A 21,436-nucleotide genomic window follows, 5' to 3' on the forward strand; every position below is an offset into this window, starting at 1 on the left:
CTTGATGTTGACACCGTTAGGCACCATGTGGCTCTTCCCCGCAGGATGATCTCTAGAACCGCAGCCTCAAGAGGCAGATAAAAAGGAAAAGGACAAATTTTCAAGCGTATAGACGCAACACTGAGTTGTGAATATGTCAAGTTGAAGCCATTGTTCACTATCGCAATGACGCACAGGAGTTGAGTGCGACTCGGCCGGAGGAATTTAGATGACACGCGCGCGCTGATTGGTGCACTCGAAATTTCCAGGCACCAGGCGGGTGTGGATTTCTAATCTAACACCTAGCGTTCGGGATTCGGGAAGAGGTACCTCTCTCATGAAGCTTTCCAAATTCCGACAGGCAAAGGAGGCGAAGTGGATGGCCATTCAAGTAAAACTATGCAGTTCTATATACTCAAGTATCAGAGAGTTTCAAGGTTATTCCATATTTCAAATACCAAACACATAAGTAGTTGCCCTTTCAATGTGTCCATGGCTGCCTCATCCGCATTCCGCACCCGCTTAATGCCTGCTTCCGAGCTGATACAGTGTATTTATTGATCCAATCACACTCATTGACACTGTGCTACCAACTCCACAGCCCCAGCATTCATCTCAGATCACCAGCCTCATTTCCAACCTCACCTGAAGTACGATGCCAATATCACACGGCATTCGTTTCGACTTTCACGGCCTACCTTATCATCTCCACTAAATTTTCACTCTGAATCAACTCCTAGTGTTCAATCCTTCACCGTAAGCACTTTTCGGCCCTCCTCACCGCATCAGTCACCCAGGGGGTCATCCGAGCCTCCTTGGTACAACATTATACCGCGAAGACGATACGCTCGCTTTATAGCGTTACCAGACATGAGACCTCTTCCAATTGGATCAAACATATTCCATCGTGTCAAGTCGCCTAGCTATCAACGGCCAATCCAGCTCTCGTCAACCAGGATGTACTCCCAAAGCCCACCATGGCTCGAAGCCTTCCACAATGACTCAGGTCTACCCCCAAAGTTGTTTGCCTGGAAGCCTTCAAATCTCAATCATGATTCCAGCCTTGGTGCTTCTTCAAGCGGTTCGACCTCAGGTGTCTCTGGTGACTCGGAACAGCGCATATATGTCCTAGGAATTGGCAACCTAGGTCGACTTTTCGCAAGCTCTCTGGCACAAGCACCCGAAAGGCCTCCTATAACGCTCGTTGTGCACAGAAAGGAGCTTCTGACACAATGGATGCAAGGTCAAGGCATCGAGTTGTTGCGCTCAGGCACACTAGAGAGAAACAAGGACTTTGACATTGAGTGGTGGACAGAGTCCAAGCCAGAAACTGGTCCAGTCAGCGAGGTTGCTCAAGGCGGAAAGCTGAAGAACCTAATCATCACCACCAAAGCCTCTGCGGCACTGCCACAAGTTGATCGGGTTCGAGGATATCTGGATCGAAACAGCACCGTCGCCTTTGCTCAGAATGGAATGTCCAAACTCTGGCCACCTCATGGGCCGGCTTATGCCAACCATCGATTCCCAGTTGGCGACGCACCCAACTTCTTGGCCTGCGTGACAACACACGGGGTTACCTCTCAGGGACCGTTCAGAAGTCTGCACGCTTCTCAGGCGGACGTCACAGTTGGGTCCGTTCTCCCGAATGAGTCATCGAGTGGGCAAAGTGCATACTTGATAAAGCAGACACTCGAGGCACCTCACCTCAACGCCAGATCAGTGTCTAGAGGAGAGCTCTGGATTCTACAGTTGGAGAAGCTGGTCGTAAATGCCATCATCAACCCTTTGACGGCCATTCTAGGGTGCAAGAATGGTGCTCTATTCACAGAGCCTGATGGAGTTATCGCAACCATCATCGATCAACTACTAAGCGAGGCAAGCCACGTTCTGCAGCTTCTCGTTGCTCACGAAAGCAGTGCAGAAATCATTGGACAGTCGTCCAACCAGGATGAGACAGCAGCAACGCAGGCAGACACGAGACTTGACCTGTCTCCAAGCAGCCTGCATGAGAGATTCTCTCAGCCACACTTGAAGGAGATGGTGTACCGAGTGGGTCACAAGGTGAAGGACAACACCAGCTCCATGCTGCAAGACGTGCGCTCCGGCAGATCAACCGAGATCAGGGACTTCAACGGCTGGCTAGTTGAGACAGCTGCCTTCCTGGACGGGAGCTTGGACGTGGCAGGTCATCGTGCAATGGTGGACCTAGTTGAGGGAGGCCAGACCCTGGATGTGGATCGTCTCGGAGCGCGTCTCAACGGTTCCGGCGCAGGCGCCAGAAAATAGTCAAGAAGGAGAATAAATGAGCGATCTCGGAGGATACCCTATCACAAGTTAAGATCAATCCCAAATCCTCCTCCCCTCCGCGATAGGAAAGCATGGGCCATGGGGTCTGAGAGAGGGAGAACAGGCCTTTCAAGGACAGACCTTGACCTAGAACTAGTTTTGACTAGGGTTAGCCACGATCGACTCCGGACCAACCTCGACGACGACGCTACTCTACTGTTCCCTTCTTGTCATCGTCGAGGGCTCACTCGCGTCCCCTTTGGGAAACCGAACCTCGTACCGCCGAAGGAAACTTGGCTTTGGACAAGGCCCCATCTTGGCAATTCCCGCAAGTGGCGTGTTTTGTTTCGTTTGCCTTTTGTCCCTGTCCGTTTCGACAACCTTCCGGCTTTCGTTGCCAGGGGGTGTGGAGGTGCGAGCAACACTTATAACATCCGTGATATAGGCCATAAGACAGGCGAGTATCGACTCGCGCTAGCCACCACAAATCGAATGCCCTGGCAACCGCCAGCCAAACGAAACATTCGTTTTAGGGGCCCTTTACTTCTTTCTTGTCCCGTGGGGCAAAAAAAAAAACCGGCAAGGGGCTTGTTTCCCATCTTGACCCATACCCAAAGAAACAGCGTCGCACTGCATCACCACCAAAGCCCGGTGTCGCGCGCCTCTCCTCCTCAAAAGAGGGCGGCCGATGCTACCTCGGGACCCGGCCATTATAGCCCCAGGGATCTTGTTGACGAGAGGAGAAGGAAAAAAAAAAGCCTTTGCTGCCTTGCCAGCCGCCGGCCAGTGAGGTGAGGTGTGAGGTGACAAATCCATGACGAAGCTCTCTGCTCTGTCTCCCTCCCTCGTTGCCCCGTCTTGCCTGCCCGAGACACACATCGCTACTCTATGTACCGTACGGTACCCGTTACCCCCGGGGATGGGATGGGGACGGGGACGGAGACGGGGACGCGAGACAGGCCGTACGATCCAGTTTCAACCTTGATTCTGACAGATCGGGCTGGGTTTGGTCTGGAGCAGAGACAAGACCACCAACCACCCACGGCCCTTCGCTTAGAAACTGCGCGTCGGAGATTTCTCACGACATGTTTCAACGGGCTAACCTTCTTGTCGGCTTGCTTGCTCCCCGATGCACACACACAGACACACACGCAGACACACACACATGCTGCCATGCCATGCCAGGCTAGCAGGCCATGTCATGTCCATGTCCCTTTCCCCATGCCATCATCCATCGCCTGCTTCTACCGGACCACCTCTCAAACCCTCCCTTGTCAGGCTCCTCCCGACGTGACACTCCCCGGAATGCTCAACAGATGCTCGATGGGACCCAGACATGATGCCCATCTTGCATCATCACCCAGTCAGTCGCCTTGCTCCTCGCAGCTTTCTCCAGCCTCCCTTCTTTCTTCACCGTAACCACGTCACCATGAAACACGCGTGGCTCACCGCAAGGAGTTGTTTTGAGTCCCCCTTCACACTCACCGTCCTCGAATGTTCTAGGCTCTGACTCTGTCTCTCTCACCAAGTGCCCTTCCTACCCCCCCTTCTTCCCTTTAGCGCCCTGCGAGTCGCATGCCATGCCATGCCATGCGATGTGATAGCCCATCGTCCTGCGGGGCGCTCCAAGTCCAGCCGACCAACCAAGCAGAATAGACTGACAAGGAGACTCGGGAGAGAGACGAGAAGAGTGAGATCGGGCCTTTTGTTTTTCTTGTCTCGCTCGCTCGCCTTCTTAGACCACCGTCAAGGTATCACGAGGCTTCTCGGAGTCAAGGCTCAAAGACGTTCAAAGCCCCGGGGTGACACAGAGGAAAGAGGCCGTCTATACTCGTTTCATCGGTTCGATCCGCTCGGCGACGAAACAAACAGGCGCCAGTGGGAGCTTCCACCAGTCGGTAACTACGGCGATCGGGCCGCCGGCTGCTGTACTGTACCGTACTGTACCTACGTGGCAAGGTCCCGCCCTCCCTATATCACCGTTTACCGTAGCTCTTATATCCCAAGGGCCCAAGCCCAAGTCCAAGGGGGGGGGGGACGAAGCGCGGAGTGGCAGGGGATGGGGATGGGTGCTTCGCTGTCAACTGTTAGAGCATAAACGTTACCTTTTGCCTCCAGGTCAAATGTGGAGAGTGATCCGGTGAAGCAAAGCGGCCGGGGGGTTAGGTTGTTAGTTAGTTTGCTAGCTCAGGCAGCTCTTCAGACCCGAGGAACTTTGGACGCGTCTTGAGGACAGGCGGGCGTATATCGCAATTCTCAACCTCAACTATAGGGCCAAAACGCAGAAGGTATAGGGATCCATTTTTTCGCTATCGTAGTGCCGCTGGCATGAAACTCAACAGGAGCCTCATGGCGTGATTTCAGTGATGATCCAGCAGATCCTCTTCCTGTCTGATCTAGCCCGCTTTTCTCCAAGTCCACCCAAGGTCGGTGCTGTGCTGTGCTGTGCTATACTCCAAGAGACGACGCCTCGTGTCTCTGTCCCTCCCTGTCAGCGCCTGCTTACTGCTCCCTCTGACCTCTCCCAGCTTTTCCTTTCCTTTCCTTTTCCTCTCGTCAAGTAATAGCAGACGTGCCCCTGCCTTCGCCAATCTCCAAAATGTAGTACACCAATCTTAGTACAACCCTCCAAACAAGAAAAGTCCTGTCATGTCCAACCAAAACCCGTAGAGACCTGTGTCATCCCGGTCTCAACGGTAAAAAGAAAGCAAAAAGTAATAATAGTAAAATAGATGAAATGAGAAAATGTGATCAGCCACAAATAATCCCAAGCGATTGGACGGTTCCCCTGGCTGAAGGATGGGGAGCATTAGGTGCATGTAAGTAATTCTCTCTCCTTTTCCGGGGTTCCCAAGTCTATAGTTTTCGTAAAGTGACATAGGAGATCATAGACGTTCAGCTGCAAGCATAGAGTACAAGGCAATTTCTAGAAGGTGGAAATCGGGAAGTGAAATACAGAATTAGTGTGAAAGGGGTAATGGGGAAAAGAGGTCAGGATCCAAACGTGAAAAAATAATGATGCGACCTGCAAACATGGGATTGAGAGAATAGTACAGAGATAAGAAAAAGAAATCAAGTCGTAGAATGTGCTCTTCTGTCCTGGTCCGGTCTGACCCGTGTGTTCAGGCTGTCGTCTCTAAAAAGATGTTCCGTTCAAAGTGATGGTGATGTCAGGTTATCCAACGGGACAACGAGGGTAAAAACAATGGTCGAATGCGGTTCCGGGAGGTAAGTGAGTGTATTCGAGGCTCCGCGGTTCCGTTGCAAATTGATGTGTGTGTGTGTGTGTGTTTGAAAAGAGTGTCGTTTAGGGGGGCGGTGTATGTTGTCGTTCCGTTGATTTCGCCCTTCGTCCTCCTAGATCGAACGGTTTCTGGCATCACTGAAGTTGCTGCGAGTATATTGAGTCTCCAGGTTCGGGAACCGAGGCAACAACAGGTGATAGTGACTGTGAAAGAGTTGCCAGAGTCGTAGTGTCTCCAGATACGAGTTGTTCGGCTCTCTCCCGGCACGCCGCGGGAGTGAATCCGGTGCCAACCTTGTTAGCTACGATTCTCCATTTCTCGTTCTCGTAGTCCTGGAGTGCGGTTCGAAGTTTTTGGTCCTACGGTAAGAGTTAGTACGATATCCCGGCAAATAACGGTATGGATGGCAGTCTACTAGTTTAGTAGCAACAGGGGCTTCACTTACCGTCTCTTCTGTCCAGTTTGTAGTCTTGGCCTTGAGCTTGGTACAATACCGCACCTGTAACGTCCCAGAAGAGCGCCCAGGGAAGAAATCCGCAATTTGCTTCCATGTGAGGTTCTTGTTCTCCTTGAGTTCGATCAACAGCTGGTCATCCTCGGGCGTGAATTTTAGTTTTGGTCCTCGAGGACGAGGTGCCGGGGCAGGCATCCCTGCTTGACCCACGACGCTTGGAGCTCCTCCTCCCCCGTCGTCGCGACGCATCATCTTTGAAGGGGGTCCTGAGTCAGGGAGGTGATGGTGGTGATGTATCGGCGGCGGTTGGGACACGGCGGCAGCGGCAGCTTGGGCGTATGCCGCGCCCAGGGGGGTCTGTTGCATGCCGCTGAGGTCTGAGTGCTCCAAGTCTCCCAGGCCTGCAACAGAGAGGTCGAGTTCACTTGGCCGTGGACGCTTGCTGGAGCCGGGGTGATTTGGCGGCGTCGGAGTCGACATGGCCTGGTACATGGGCGCCATGACTTGACCCGGTGCTCCAAACTGAGGTGGCCCAAGACGATGATGGCCCATCTGGGATGGGTCCATCACCATCTGAGGTGAAGGGTGCTGTTGGTGATGTTGAGCCATGGCTGCGTGCTGGACGTGAGGGTTGGCGTGGTGCGGATCCGAGGCGCCATGAATACCAGCAGCCGGGCCTCCGGGGTGATGAATGGAGGCCCGATGCTGCTGGTGTCGGGGACGTTGGTGAATCGACGGATCATATGCGTGCTGATGCTGGCTGTCTCCTTGTTGTGAGTCCTGGCCAGAGTAGTCCACATTGTAGTCCCCTACTCGATAAGTGCCCGCCAGCGTGCCTCCGATACATGAGGTCCGCCAGAGCGAACCGCTCTGGACGGCCGCCGGGCTCTGGATGGAAAGAATTTGACAGGATGAAGCCCTTGCGGGCTGCGGCGCGGAGAGAGAGGAATCGTTTATCTGAGGGCAATACGTTGCGGGGTCGTGTCCGTCGGCTCAGGCTTCTCCAACTTGCATCCGGTTGTCAAGCTATAAGTCGACAGCGATATTGGCTGCTGGTCAGCTTGCCACATGCGTTGTCGGGGTCTGAGTGATTGGCACGGGTTGGGGGCTTTCCCGCTTCCGTAGTTGAGCGAGACGGTAGTGGTGGGCGCTGGAGGGCTGTGTTGGAGGGGTGAGCTCAGGCTCAAGTTATGATGTCGTAGTGGTGAAGAGTAGTCCAGAGGAGCCAAAAGAGTGTGTTGTAGGCGCATGTAAATCGACGACGCCCTTGTGTTCGGGCCAAGGGCACAAAGGAAGGACGTGTTGTGTTCAGGACAGAGAGGGCAGTGTCGAATCGTCTCAAGGATCGATCGATAAAAGAGAATCCACGAGAAAGAGAGTGAGTAAGTCGAAGTGGTGATGTTAGTCTTTGTATGAGCGCTACCGCCACTTGTAGGGCAGTCGGAAGTGTTCCCCTCTTCAAGATCTCTCTTCTAGCTCCCGGGCCCGGGGTCATAAACGTATTTAACACAAGGGCTAGCAACCTGGCAGCGCTTGCCAGGGCAAGGGCCGCTCTCTATCGTCTGATGACGGAGTTGCTAAGGCAGGGTAGCAGAGGGAGTGGATCTCTGGGTCTGCCTCTCTGTTCATGCTGCAGGTTTAAGCACTTCAAGATTTTGTTCAGTCCCGTAGGAGAGCAACCCCCGTCCGCCCTCTGCTGGGTTGCGGAGACTGCCTGCCAACCCAGGCCAGGGTTGGGAGGGTAGTCAATTTCGACGATCTTATGCCATGGCCTCCAGGGTGCCGGATATAGAAACAAGAGTCACCCCTGACATCCATCATGGCTAGCAAGGGTGACAAGGTAATGCGGTAGCAACGCCCTCGACGAACGCGGGCTATCCTGTCCAGATGGTAATTTGCCATGACGAGATCCCTGCACACAAAAAGATTTGGGCAAAGGTGACCGCGTTGAAGCAGACGACATGGAAGGACTCTGGGCGGTCGCGCTTATTGGGGGACGAGCCAAAGGTGAAACGCGCCTCGCCTTGAGAGCGTGGGACTAGACCAGACTGAGGGTGACTGAGCTGGCCACGAGCAGCAATGACAACAAAACAGCCAATGCCCGTTTTTCCGCCGCCTTTCTAGACCAGAGGAGAGCCACAGTGAGCGGGTGCCGAGCTGATGGCGTGGCAACAAGGGAGCGAAAAGTTCTGGTGGTCGTTGCAGGACAGGAGAGGTCCACCATTGAACGTTGTGGAGCGGGGGGGATATAATACATCCAGGGTCTCCTATATTAGATGGCTCAACCAGGGATCAAGTCCACCACATAGGCTAGATCGCAAAGAGAGCCATCTCCACAAGCCGGGAACTGCCACTTGACAAATCTGGATGCAAAAGCAGGGAAATGCCCATGCGGAACCATGAGAAGTCAGTACGCCGGGTAGCCGGGACTGGTCCAGATTGGTTAAGTGAGCACGCACGCCATGATGTCGCCCTCGACGCAGTAGATCAACAACCCAGTCGCCTGTGGCTGAGGCAAGGAAGTTGCCCCCACCGAGAGAACAATCACATTGCGTAGAAGTGGCTGTCGCCCAGAATCGGGGCTAGACCGCTGAGCTCCTGGACAGGGCACAGCTGGGTGCGTGACCTTGGGGACTAGCCGGGGACGGGGACGGGAAAATCAACCTTGTGAACCAACCCTCTGGAATCCAAGCAAAAGGGGACCAAGGGCTGAAGGTGGCGGCAGCCGCATCCGCATCAGAGAGCAAGCCGAGATGAGTCGATGACAGCTCCCTCGGCGACAGACAGAGTGAGTGTGGAAAGGAGTTGCTGGTAAAGGTGATTGAGTCCGAAAGGAGGCAGCGCCGAGATGCTTGCAATGGAGTACCGAGTGAGGGACAAGCGGATCCAAGATGATGGGAACCGAAGCCAGCCAGGACCAAGCTCAACGGCTCTAGACGCAACGGCTTTGAGCGCTTCTCGTTTCCGTTCTGGAGACGGACGATAACGAGATCACAGCGTCTAGAAGGCACGGGCGCCAATCGCCATCCACGGCCGGCGTGCTCGGAGCAGCCCTACTGAGTGGGCGATGGCGTTCTGTTCGGGGTCTCCAAGATTGCACCCGTCAATGCTTAATGCCACTCGGTCAGGCTCCCCCGCGGAATGTGCTTGCCGGTTTCCTCAGCGCACCACCCAGCTCAAGCGAGCGTTTCGACATGCTCCGAACGCATGTTGGCCAGGGACACGCATAAAGTGAAGGCAGGAAACGGTCCTGTCTCCGGATGAGGTACCTGGAATATGCGGAGCCTCCTGTAAAACGCATTGCTGTCTCGGGCATGCGACAAGCCAAGCGGCACGGGTGCTGCAATCATCGTCATGAGCGTCAACGGGGAATCGGGTTCCAGGGCCCTGGCCCAGGAGTCGGGATGGTCTTCTAGAAGGACCTTCTAGCGCGTCCAGGGCAGACTCGACTAGCGCCATGACCCCGGCTGGCAGTGGAGGGTGACGCCAATTTCGTAATTCAAGACGGGCATGAGCGGGCGTGAGCGGGCGGTCGGTCGGTCCTCTAGAAGGTTTTAGGGAGGATAAGCGATGACGGATGAGCTGAAAGTTGAGTGATTACAGGAAAGGGACAATGCGAAGAAGGGGAGGGAGGTTGAAGATGGGCCAAGTTGGGAAAAGGGGAGATGGAGGTTCATCACATGTTGAGTTGACATAGCAGGGGGAAGGAGCAAGTCGATGAGAATGGACAGAAATTGAGTTGACAGATACTAGATGGGAAGGAGCGAGGACCAAACCCCCAAAAGGGGACGAAAAGAAGAGGGAAAGAGGGAACAGGCAGTAACAGGGCAAGAGCCTGAGATAACCAACAGCAAGTGCCAGCAAGTGCCAGCAAGTGGAGGCAAAACACCAACATTCACCATCAAGACAACCTAATCCCAGCAATAGCATCCATCAACAATATCAACATTGGGGTCATCACTATATTCAGCTATGTCAAGACAATATATCCCGAGATTATCAAGATTAGGTTTCTTCAATACACCGGTACATCAATCTCATCGCCGATTTCTAGAAGCTCGCACCGTTGACCTACCTAACCCCTACCCGAAAGCTCCCCAGATTCAGCCAACGGCAAGCCCAACATTACGATACGACAGAACACAGAGATCGTCTTCCACCGGAGAGCCGAGGTGCCGTCACCGTTTGCGCCAACTCGATGCTCACTCGTCATATCGGCCATCCATGCACCACTAGATTGTCAAAAGCCCCAAGCGCGCGCCGCCAAGAGTAAACCCAACGGCCGGGAGCTAACTAGCAGGCGGCAGGCACCCAGCTGAGCTGAGCTGGGCTCCCAAGCTCCCTCACACGAACACCCTCCATCTCGAGTACCAACTCTGGGGCAGGATCGACCATCTTGCCGAGCTCCCCTTTGACGCCATCGGGGGAGGACACTCGTACCACCGCTTGCGCAGGTACAGACGCCGCGTTGACCACAGCGCGGCAGATTATCCATTCACTGCGGGTCATTACCATGGTTAGGCGTTGCTGACATGGGTGATGAAAATAGCAATCGACGTCAGCACAAATCACCCGCTGCAGATCTCATCCCCCGTTGGACGAACGGCCGAACAATCTCAAGATGGCCTATCCAAAACCTCGGGTTACGTCCCTGATTAGCGTCCATCCCAACGTCAGGCTGCGCCTAGAGCACCAACGTGCAGCCAGAATTCCTTTTGTCATGCCGCCCAAGCGACTCGTGCCGTGCGTCGATGAAGCCGCTCACGCACAGTCCCAGTCCACTTTACGCGTTTTTTACTTTACTCACATCTCAGCTCGCCTGTAAAGTACGCGACGCATGAATGCATAAACAACCAATTTCACTCCCCCACGCACATGATCCAACTCACGGCGCGGTTCCACGCCCTCGGTGAAGCCGCCTCCCAGCAGACCCAGCAGACCCAGCAGGAGGACCCCAGTTGGGAAGACTGCTTGTGCTCCCCAGCCTGTCGAGCCTATTCATCCCAGTCGCCTGCCAGGCCAGGCCAGGCCTGGGACCCGTCTCTTCCCAAGAAGTCGGACAAAGGCCCGGCTACCGACGTGGGTCATTATGCGGCCCCTGTCTTGGAGCCGTTTGTCAACTGTCTTCACGAATCGCAGAATCTGTCAAAGCCAGATCAGGAAATCATGCCGCTCGGAAACAACTGACATCGGATGTGTGCGTCACCCAAGAGCGGAATTGGTTTGATTGGGTCATCTCGGTCTTGATTTCTCCATGAACCATTTTAAATCTTATTTTACAGCAAAAAAAAAAAAAAAAAGATCAAGTATGCCTAACACAATCAATTACAACAAGACAAGAGGCCATCAACAACAAAAAGAACGCCTCCCTCCCTTCCTCATTAGCGCGCATCTGATGTCAAGATGCCGAACAAAATAGATTGCGCTGATCGTCCAGTGTCCCTCCTCCTGTCTGTGCTTTTTCTTCGTATGGTGATCGATCCCTCCCTCTCCCACGTTCATCCCAGTTCCCATCCCATTCTACCGTGCCCTATATCCATGCTCATCCCCACAACCCTTGATCTTTTTTTGTCCTGCCGCTTTACGCAAAGTTGTCCGATCGGTCCACCCAAATGTCTTCCAACTCCGCAAAACTGTGGAAGTGCACAGGTCTATGCTGGTCGCTGTAGAATGGGATCGGCGTATCCAGCTTGACGTGCACCGGCTTCTTCTCCATTCCTGCGAACGCACTGCCCATGAAGCTGTAGTTCCACCTGCCATCGTCCGGTACCAGGAAGAAACCCCTGAATCGGGGACTGAGGAGCAGCTTGCGCTTCTCTCCCATGGTTGTCGTAAAGCCCTGGGGCTGGTCGCTCTGAATGTCCTTGTTCTCTGCACCCCACTTGTAGCCAGCAGGAGTGAGACCCCAGGCGGAGAGAGACACACTGCCGGGCGTGAACGCCACGGACACTGTGACCGTGTTGGTCTTGTCCCACTCACCGTGCGCATCGAGAAGCTTGGAGTGTTCCGTCACATCCGTGGCAGACATGTACGGCAGCTCGTTGCCAGACACGGTGTGGATCACACCCAGGGGCTCCATGCCGTCGAGGAACTCGCTCTGGGGGAGCTGCTGCGGCAGCTGCACGTTGCGAAGACCACCAATCTGGGGGATCATGACGATACACTTGACCTCCTTGACCTGATCGTTGTCCGGTGCCGATGAGCCGTACAGGTAGCCAGCCACTTGCACCCTAAGATCCGCAATGGTGATAAAGCGCTTTAGGATATTATTAGGCATAACGTAGGTAATGTCGTCCAAATCATTGTCAACTGATGAGACGTAGATGTTCTTGGCTCGAGTCCGCAGGTTGGATGTAGCGATGGCCCGGGTTCGCCATTCGGTCTTGGAAGCAAACGTCTGCTGCTCAAACTGCGATGTGGTCGTAACGATAATCTCCTCGCCGTGAACGTTCTGCGTCTTGGTGGTCACGGCCGTCAACTGTGCCTGTTCCTGCTGCTGCTTCTCGATCTCGGCTGCCTGTTGTCGCTGCATGGATGGTGCCGAAATCTCCATACCAAGGATAATGTCTCGCACTTCACTGGTAGTCAAACTCGACACATTAACATTGTTCTTCTTGCCATAGTCGTTCAGGATGAGATCTCGGAGCTGCGTTTCAACCTTGATCCACTCCTCATCCGGCAGAGATGGCCAGATGTGGTGCTCATGGGTGATGACGGTCTTGTCGGGTCGGAGGATGAGCTTCGTCTTGTCCGGGTTGACGTGGAGCGCACGCAGGATAAGGACGAGACGAGAGAAGGCAGTGTAAGACGAGATGCTCTTGAGCCACTCATCGTACAGGTTGAAGAGCACCATCTGAGGTTCAGTCGCACGAAGGATCATGTCTCCCAGCTTCTCCACCTTCATCGCAGCTTGGAAGGGCAGTTGAAGCTCAGAAGCTCGGATCGAAATGTTGGGGAAGTCGAGCAGATGGACCTCGAGGGGGTCCAGAAGACCCTTTCGGGTCACGATCAGCTGCTTCGGCTGTTCCTCCACAGGCAAAGAGCGAATCAGGGCAGCCACTTCTTCGGCAGTCTTCCACTTGGCCAGCTGACCCAGACGTTTCTGTCCGGCCCAAACGCTAGTGTGAATGATCTTGAGGAAGAGTTGACCGGTTCGGGGGTTGAAAATGAAGATGGCACCGTTGATAGGCTTAGTCGTCAAGTTACCCTCGAATGTCTTGTGGATGGTCACACGGTAAACGTTAGTGTCATCGATGAACAGCTGCGTCTGGTTGCTGAAGAGTTCCGAGTAGTTTTGTGAGTTGAGGAACTCCTGGTTGCTCTCAGAGGCGTACAGCTGCAGAGCCTTTCGAATGCGCTCCCGCAGAACGTACAAGGCGGGGTTGGCCTTCATGATCTTGGCCATGGCTTGCTGAACAAGGACCTTCAAGCCAGGGAAATACATGCCATAGGCAGAGTACAGGTTGTAAGCAAGATCAATACCAACCATGAGACCAGTCGCCGAGGGGTAGATGCTGGCACTGTCGGTTGTGTAGTCGAGGTACTTGGCACGGGTATATCGTTCAATGTCGTGAGAGTCGTAATCACCGTATCGGAGCTGGACATCAATCCAGAACTTGTTGGTGGTTGTGGGCTCAATGACGTCCTTGGTGTCGTAAAGGAGAGATGGCCGTGTGACATTCCACTTGTGGTTAGAGAACAGCAGGATATCGGCGCAAGAACTGTTCATCTTGTACGACTTTCGCGGATGAATGGTCTCCTTTTGGACTGTCTCAATGCCGAGAGACTCCAGCTCCTGGTCAAACACCTGACACAAATCCATGACAACGGACTCGTGAATCTTCTGCCACAAATGGGCTCGGAAGATCTGGATGAGCGAGATCTTCAGAGTAGGGATCTTTCCGTGCAAGAAGATACCCGTAAGATCAAGCTGCACCTGGAAACCGACGTAGACGTTGGCGCGGTTGATGGTGGGTGACCACCACAGAGTGAATCGACGGTTAGGAATTTGGTTCAAACCGGAACGCTGAGCGTTCGTCAACTTCTTGAACTTCATGGATTCTTCAAAACCGCTCGCTTTCTCCCAAAAGAGGCCTTCCCATGACGGGAAACCGGTGGCTTTGAACAAGGTGTGCTCCAGGATAGTTTCCACACCACCCAGGGCTTGGATGACATCGGTTCGGTAAGCGTTGAGATTCCAGAGTTTTCCGTCATGACGCTGACTAGTCCACCAGAAAGGATTGTTCTTCATGAGCTGGTAGACCTTGAACTCTGCTCGGGCACGGAAACCCTTGTCGAAGCTCAGGGTACTTCGGTCCTTCTGGAACAGAGTGTTGATTCGAGGCAGACCACGATCCCAGCTATCCTCGAGATCCTCAAGAGTAAGACGACGGTTCTGTTGATTAGCTTCGAGACGCTTCTGCGAATACTCGGTCCAGACGCGCTGTGAGTCGATGAACTCAGCCTCCCAGGGGATGATGTACCGGAAAATGTTGGGAATCAAGGTCTCCTCATCATGAGTCATTCCAGCCCTGTAATGAGTAACACCAGTGTCGGTTTGCTTTGACCAGCGCTTGTCACTTGCGGGAATGAGGATGTGAGAGCCGGAAATCATACCAAGACCACCCAACTCCTTCGGGGTATAGAAGACCGCAGGAGGGAAACGAGACGGCATCTTGGAGTTAAGACCAATCTTGACACGGGTCTGGATCTTGGTCTCACACTTGACAATGGTATCAAGCAGGTCGACGGTGGAGACAGCTGCCTCTCGGTAGTAGGTGAAGAGTGCGATCAGGGCAGTGTTCCACTTGTTGGCAATCTTGGTGAAAGTGGTGGAACCCGAGGACATGAGAATTTGTCGGATACGGTTGTTGAACTTTTGAATATCCTCCTCAGTGACCTGCAAGAAGGCGTGCGCTGTTCTCTCCTTGGTGGTATTGTCGACGAGAGACCAGACACTGTCCTTGACCGGGAACTCATCGTTCTGGTTCCGAATCTTTGGCAGAATGCGGACCTCAAAGCCGCACATAGAAAACAGCAGGTTAGGGTTGTCACGACTGTAAACGCTCACGAAGCTGTCATCCCACTCAATCGTTGTCACAGATCGAGGCAGACGGTTCTTCATATCCCAGAAGACAGCTCGACCGAGGTTCACATCGTGACGCATCAAACGCATACGAGAGTCTCGGGGCCAGCACTTCTTGCTCTTGTAGCCAATAACGTTCTCGAAGTTGGGATCAGGCTGCTCAGTGAGGAACCGCTGGATGAGGTCTCGGGACTCTTCGGCAGTAAATCGGAGGAAGATCCAGACCTTGTCGATGTATCGAGTATAAAGGCGGATTGGGTGGCTGGTTTCTGTCTCGCGGTCACGGAACTGCAAGAAGTCGTTGGGGCTCTGGGGAGGTCCAGCAATCTCGCTGGCTCGCTGAGGTCCGAGCAGGAGAAGATCCAAGACAAGGCCATAGTACTGGAACACGAATGCAGAGAACTGCAGACCACGAATCATACCGTAGCTGTTGACATGGTTCATGTCCTTGTACGTAAGCTGAACGTTGTTCTTGGCTGTGATGTAGTCGGCCAAGTTGTGGTCCATGATCAGCCTCAACAGAGAGTTGAGCAGTGTAAGCTCCATCTTCTCGTACACCTTGGAAAGCTCCGTCTCGATCATGACGTTGCACTCGCCGTTTTCAGACTGCCAGACACCACCCAGGTTGTTGATACCTTGAGCCCACTTGTAAACCAACAAGGGGGGAACCTCGGAGTCCGAAGGTTTGATCCATGCTGGGAAGAGGTGACGCTGGTCCGCCTGGTACCAAAGGTACTGATCCAGATAAGCGTCGCTGATCTTCTCGATGGGCTCAATGTCATAAACGGGGTTAATGGTGCTGTAGTTGTCGTTCATGTCGATGTTGACCTCCTTGAAGGCTCGCTGAGTAAGCAAGAACCGCTTGATACGCTCCAGGGTTGTGCCAGGGCTGTCGTAGGCTTGCTCAATCAACGCCAACTCTTCTCGTTGACTCTGGTTGAGGCGGCCCTTTACCGAGTACGCTTCCCTCAGACGCTCGAGAGCAAGAATCAAAATCTTGGTGTCGTGCTTGTAGGAAACACTGGGGAAGGGGATGGGAGAGAACTTGCGCGACTCGAGCCAGTGGACAGTAGTGGTGTAAATGGCAACAGCCTCCTCAGACGAGACATAAGGACCGTCCTTCATGTGGTTGTGCTGTCGTTCTTGCTCAGCCTTGAGCCAAAGACGTGTCAAGCGGCCAACGTTCTTCTTCGCCACCGTCTTGTCGACAGTGGCGCCTCTTCGGATACGCTCACGGTTGTAGTGAGCAACCGAGATCCACCAATCTGCCTTTGACTTGACATAACGAAGGATGATGTTCTCGATGGGCGCAGGCAAACCAGGCACCTTCCAGGGGATGTTGCTCTTCCAGCATCGCCACGCCTCAGACAAGTGCTGGAGGACGGTGTTGACCTTGTTCTGCTTGATACCCTCAGGCATCATGTCCATGAGATCAGCCATCACAGACGCGCGGAGTTCTAAATCGAAATGAGACTCAACACGCTGCTTCGTGACAGTCTTGGCCACTCCCTTGCTGTGTCGACCCTCGAACTGACGAGACAGGAGGTTGCCCAGCCATCGTTCGAGAAGGGGAATTATACCTCGCATGAAGAAGAGCCAGACTCTCCAGGCGGGAGCCCAGAAACCACAACCAGGACCCTTGCCAACCGGTCCGGAGTTGAAACGGTAGTAGATGAGATGCTTCAGATCCTTGCAAGTTCGAATTTGGTGCATCAACTTGTACTTGTATCGGTACATACCGGTAAGCTGACCGACGTGGTTGAAGGCGTACAGAATACCATCAGCGAGCTGGAAAGCATCGATGTTTCCAAGTCTGTATTGCACTTGAGCATCCACAATCAGCTTTGTCAACCTCAAAATCTCACGCATCAGATGGAATGCGTTTCCGAAACGAGACTTCTTTCGCTCCTTGGTTGTCAAGGTCTTGACGGGCTTCAAGTTGAAGTTGTAATCAAGATGGAGGTATGTCAGATTCTTGCGGTGGATGAGAAGGTTGAGCATGTTGAAACCCTGACGGCAGACCTGCAGACCAGCCTCAACCCAGTCAATTGTTGTCTGCTGGAAGAACTTGGTTTGCTTGAGAGATCGCAGCAAGTTCTGTTTGTTCTGCGCCTTGGGGGTCTTCTTGTGAAGCTCGTTGAGAACAAAGTTCTTGAGGAGCTTCTGGTACGAAACTCGGACCTTGACTGGGGGTCGGTCAGATGGAGGGTGCTCGAGATACCACTGCTTAACCAGAGGCACGTCTTGTGCCCGCACCATGTTACCCGAACGTCGATCGAAGGGATATGGCGCCCACCATAGCTCAACCGCTGACGATGTGTCCTCATTTTCAAGGTCTTCGTCAGCAAGGAATGGCTCCATGCCGGCAGGGAGCTGGAAAGCATCTTCCTCCGGCTCCTCGATGTTTCCGGGTCCAAAAAGCTCATCCTCCAGCGAAACCTCGACGTTCTTTGACGCAACAGTTCGTGAAGAGATGGGGTTGATCCGGCGATCGAAGTGGAAGGTCGGCAGGTCGGGGTCATCGGCTCTGTTGAACACAACCTGGGGGTGAGAGTGCCATGACAGGTGCACACTTCTCGGGAGAGAGTTATAAAGGAAGGGGTAAGCCACTCGGAACTCGGTTCGAATGGGGTTTCGGAAGATGATACGGTCGATGGCGTTGAATTCGCCAAAGTCCTCATCATTAGGGTCGATATCCTTGTATAGGGGCTCGAATCGAGGGCCACCGGGCAGAGCGACGTTGAGGGCCTTGGCTGTTAATAGACTCTTCAGGTCGAAGAGGTAGAAGTAGTTTTTATCCACCACATCCGAAACAAGAGGCCGACTGAGACGGAATAGTGTGGCCATCTGGGGTAATGTGAGGTTCCAGGACTTGTAACTGGGTCCGTTGACATGGGGCGTGTCCAGGAGAGGTCGGTGATCGTAGAACCATTCGTAGACTGCCGCATCATCATCCTCATCGAGTTCCATCTGGATAGGCTCCAGGGGCTCGACATCCTCCAGGTTCTCAGACCACGACAGGGGAGGTTCTTCATCGTCGAACGGCGGGAATCGCATGCGCTTGAACAGTCGTCGATCGGCCTTTTCCTTTCGCATAAATGTCCACATCATTGCCCACTGCGCAAAGAAGACGGGTTCGATGACTCGAGGAATCTCGTTGACAAGGGTCAGGCAACCGTTGACGTGGTATAGAACCTTGACTTCACGCGCCGACTCCCATGGCATGGGCATGTTCTCGAGGAGCTTCAGGACCGCATGAGGCATGAACTTGAGAGCTCCCAAGTAGCTTCGCTTGTCGTTCGTGTACTTCTTTTGCGAAACATCACCGATATCCTTCACGATCTTGCGCAAGTGCTCCGGTGGCATGTCCGCCTTCTGTGTCTGCACAAACCCGCCCTTCCGCTTCTCGCCAAATCGATTGCGCTGATTTCGAACCCATTCCTTTTTCTTCTGGGCGAACTTGGCGATCTGGGGATCAGTCGGAGGACGATAGCCTGGCGGAGGAGGTGCCGGCGTCGATGGGGGAGGAGGTAGTGAGGACGACGGCGGAGGAGGGGGAGGAGGTCCCCAGCCGGGGGGCGGTGGCGGGGGATGCTGCGACATGATGATTCCGCGATGCGCGCGCAGCGACAACCAAGGCGGAGATGAAGTGAAGTTCTTGGTGTATGGTCGCCTCCGTCGCGACAAATTCAAGTTCTGGTCGCAGGGGCGACGCGCTAGGTAAGGTGGGTCCGGTCACGTGGGTCATGCATGAAGGCAAATGAGCGCTACTCAGGCATGAAAGATTTGACACCGAACTTGGTTGACATAAACTCCTGGGCAAACAGCTGTGCTAGCAGTTATCGCGCAAAGTGTACCTCTTATTTCTACAACTTGTGAAAATTACTTTTGCCTAGTAGCGCAGAGGTCAAAGGATTTGATAAGGGCCTGAGAGGGTCTTCAGAACGGCTTAACAGAAATACACAGCACTAACAGATCCGAAGCTTACACTAAAGGTTCAATAACGCAAACAATGGGCATCAATTAACCTTCAAGTGCCATAAATCATGTCGCAATGGCCTCAGCAAGGCTTCATACGAGCTCCCGTAGTGTATGCCTGGGCACCATTTGTGGGGCATACTTGTGCTTGAGGCTTGAACTCGATCACCCTCAATGGGTATTAATTGCTGGCCTACTTACGGTATCTTCTCCTGAATTGAATCACTGCTTCTATGTCTTATTCCTCTATGCACCTGTGCTACATACCCCGTCGTAGACATCGTTTGGCTGGTTCATATGTGCTGGATTATACGAAGTCTACTAACGTCTCAGTGACAAGTAGTTCAGTCTTGAGCTGGATGATAATAGGAACACAATGAGAATGTGATTCAACACATGGGAATACATGAACACAACACTCGTAATGAACAGGCAAAAAATTGAAATACAATCAATAATACATCATTTTTAATTCGAAAGACAATGTATTGGCACAACACGTGCTCTCCAAACATCACGGACATATTGTCTCCAAGTTCACATCTGGTTGCTACAGGGTACTTACCCACTTCTGTGAATCGCGCCCGGCTGTGATGCTCAGCTCCAGCCAATGGCGACTACTGGAATTGCGTTACCTAAGCCTCGAACCTTCAACTTCCGAGCATCGTCGTCCCAAGGTAAACGACCTCCAGTTTGACCACCACGACGGCCAATTCGCCCCCGAACCGCACCAGCAAGACACCCGCTGCCGTCAATCAAAATGGCGCACCTTAGTAGGCTCCCCGACAGGCCGAATTGCTGTCCATCGCTAACCACCGTCCGACAGACGTCAAGCCGGACCCGGCTTACCTGAAGTATCAGGGTGCGTGACTTCTCCCCGGCTTCGACGACAACCGCCCTCCCCCGAGCCTTTCTAACAGGATGGAATAGCTATGATGAAGACCCGTCACCACTACTTCCGATGGACTCCCCGAACCGCCAAGATCACCTTCATCTACGTCGGTGTGATTCCCGCCATCATGGGCTACATTGCCTACAAGACCGACGTGAGTTTTGCCGAGGAATACGGTCCACGGGGCGAATCACTGACAACACAAGGGACTTTGGGATTTCCGAGCGAAGCGAAAGGGCGACCTCGTCTACGAGAAATAAGTTCACTTGATGCCGGAGATGTGGGAATTGTACATATAAAGCGTCCAGCTTGGGATAGAACCCATGGTAGGAATTCAATGGAACGAAGAGGTCAAGACGACGGCATTTACAAGTTTCGAATGACGTGAAATTTCGGAATGAATTGTCAAACGGCAATTGGGTATAACGCATGACGCCGCCAACCTAACAACAGCATGGTCCTCACTCTACTACCACCTTCCTCTACCTCTCGATCTCCCACCGGGGCCATCTGGCAGCGTCTCGCCTCTCCTCCAATCGCCCATTGGGAATCCACCCCCGATATCTTCTCTCCAACCGCCTCGCCCTCCCCGAGATCCGCCACGACCAAAGCCATTCTCACGATCCCGAAACCCTCCTCGCGAACCACCTCGACCTTCACGCGGGCCTGGACCTGTCTCCCTTCGAACGCTCGATGCCGGAGCCACTGACCCATCTGAAAAAGGTGGTAGAATAGCGCACGAGATGTAATCGCCCACCACGAATCGCGCGTCGCTGAGTGTCTTCTCCACGTCCTTTGGCCCTCTCAACGGGGCGTCCATATCGACATCTTCTGTTGATTCTGTATCTGGCCCTCGCTCACCTATCACAATGCTGCCGAGGTCCTTAACACCAAACCGGGGAGGCGAATTCGCGATTTGACTGGTGTTGCGCAGATCTGGAAAGACGAGTTGGAATACAAGACGAGTTCCAACGGCGGGGGAGGGGAAGGCGGATGGTTTGGCAGCTGCTAGTTCAAGAGCCAGCTCATGAAGAGTGCAGTCCGGCCATGTGTATACAGAAATGTGCGCCGGTTGTGTATGCGACGCGAATTCATCAGGCCTTTGATAGTTGTTGGTGAGTATTCGATCTTGAGAGCAGCAGTTGGTGGGCCTTCAATACCTGTGAAGTGCTCCAGTTCGATAGAAGAGCTGTAAGAGAAACGGGGTCGTGTCCTCGCGAAGCGATTTTTGCGGCGGAGACGCCATATCTGAAGGCCTGATCGGTAAGACGTGAATATCTCCCCCAAAGTGAAATTAAATTATCCAGAGATCTCTTGTATATCGATAGTTGTAAAAGACGAGAGGGTTGAAATGCCATCACGTCCTGATGAGTCGGCCCATATTCAGCCGGGGTATAACCGCAATCGATAACCATGTCGCGACCAGGAAACTTCGAGATCCATTAACTTCAACTTTGCGACAACTGTTGGAACCATTCGAATTGTAGACCTCTAACGGTGAGACCTACAAAAACCAG

The 21,436-nt window shown here is 53.4% G+C and overlaps 5 protein-coding genes across 5 annotated transcripts; 2 read left to right on the top strand and 3 right to left on the bottom strand.

Annotated features, from left to right (window-relative positions):
- Window positions 1–936: 936 nt before the first annotated feature.
- NECHADRAFT_43146 (uncharacterized protein) lies at window positions 937–2,265 on the top strand (the record flags this gene model as incomplete). Its single annotated transcript, XM_003044822.1, has 1 exon — window positions 937–2,265. The coding sequence occupies one exon, from the start codon at window positions 937–939 to the stop codon at window positions 2,263–2,265; it is 1,329 nt and encodes a 442-aa protein (XP_003044868.1).
- Window positions 2,266–5,644: 3,379 nt separating this feature from the next.
- NECHADRAFT_81864 (uncharacterized protein) lies at window positions 5,645–6,573 on the bottom strand (the record flags this gene model as incomplete). Its single annotated transcript, XM_003045225.1, has 2 exons — window positions 5,645–5,869; window positions 5,956–6,573. 2 exons carry the CDS (start codon window positions 6,571–6,573, stop codon window positions 5,645–5,647), a joined length of 843 nt encoding a protein of 280 aa, XP_003045271.1.
- Window positions 6,574–11,545: 4,972 nt separating this feature from the next.
- Window positions 11,546–18,652, bottom strand: NECHADRAFT_43203 (uncharacterized protein; the record flags this gene model as incomplete). Its single annotated transcript, XM_003045226.1, has 1 exon — window positions 11,546–18,652. One exon carries the CDS (start codon window positions 18,650–18,652, stop codon window positions 11,546–11,548), a length of 7,107 nt encoding a protein of 2,368 aa, XP_003045272.1.
- A 1,087-nt stretch (window positions 18,653–19,739) lies between these two features.
- On the top strand, window positions 19,740–20,278 carry NECHADRAFT_73768 (uncharacterized protein). Its single transcript, XM_003044823.1, has 4 exons — window positions 19,740–19,800; window positions 19,854–19,889; window positions 19,958–20,073; window positions 20,126–20,278. Exons 1-4 carry the CDS (start codon window positions 19,788–19,790, stop codon window positions 20,177–20,179), a joined length of 219 nt encoding a protein of 72 aa, XP_003044869.1. The 5' UTR covers window positions 19,740–19,787; the 3' UTR covers window positions 20,180–20,278.
- A 110-nt stretch (window positions 20,279–20,388) lies between these two features.
- Window positions 20,389–21,165, bottom strand: HCP2101 (uncharacterized protein; the record flags this gene model as incomplete). The annotated part of the gene is made up of 2 exons (XM_003045227.1): window positions 20,389–21,019; window positions 21,080–21,165. The coding sequence occupies 2 exons, from the start codon at window positions 21,163–21,165 to the stop codon at window positions 20,389–20,391; spliced, it is 717 nt and encodes a 238-aa protein (XP_003045273.1).
- Window positions 21,166–21,436: the final 271 nt, after the last annotated feature.

The sequence above is a fragment of the Fusarium vanettenii genome, assembly GCF_000151355.1.
Source record: "Fusarium vanettenii 77-13-4 chromosome 6 genomic scaffold NECHAsca_20_chr6_4_0, whole genome shotgun sequence".
Lineage (NCBI taxonomy): Eukaryota > Fungi > Ascomycota > Sordariomycetes > Hypocreales > Nectriaceae > Fusarium > Fusarium vanettenii.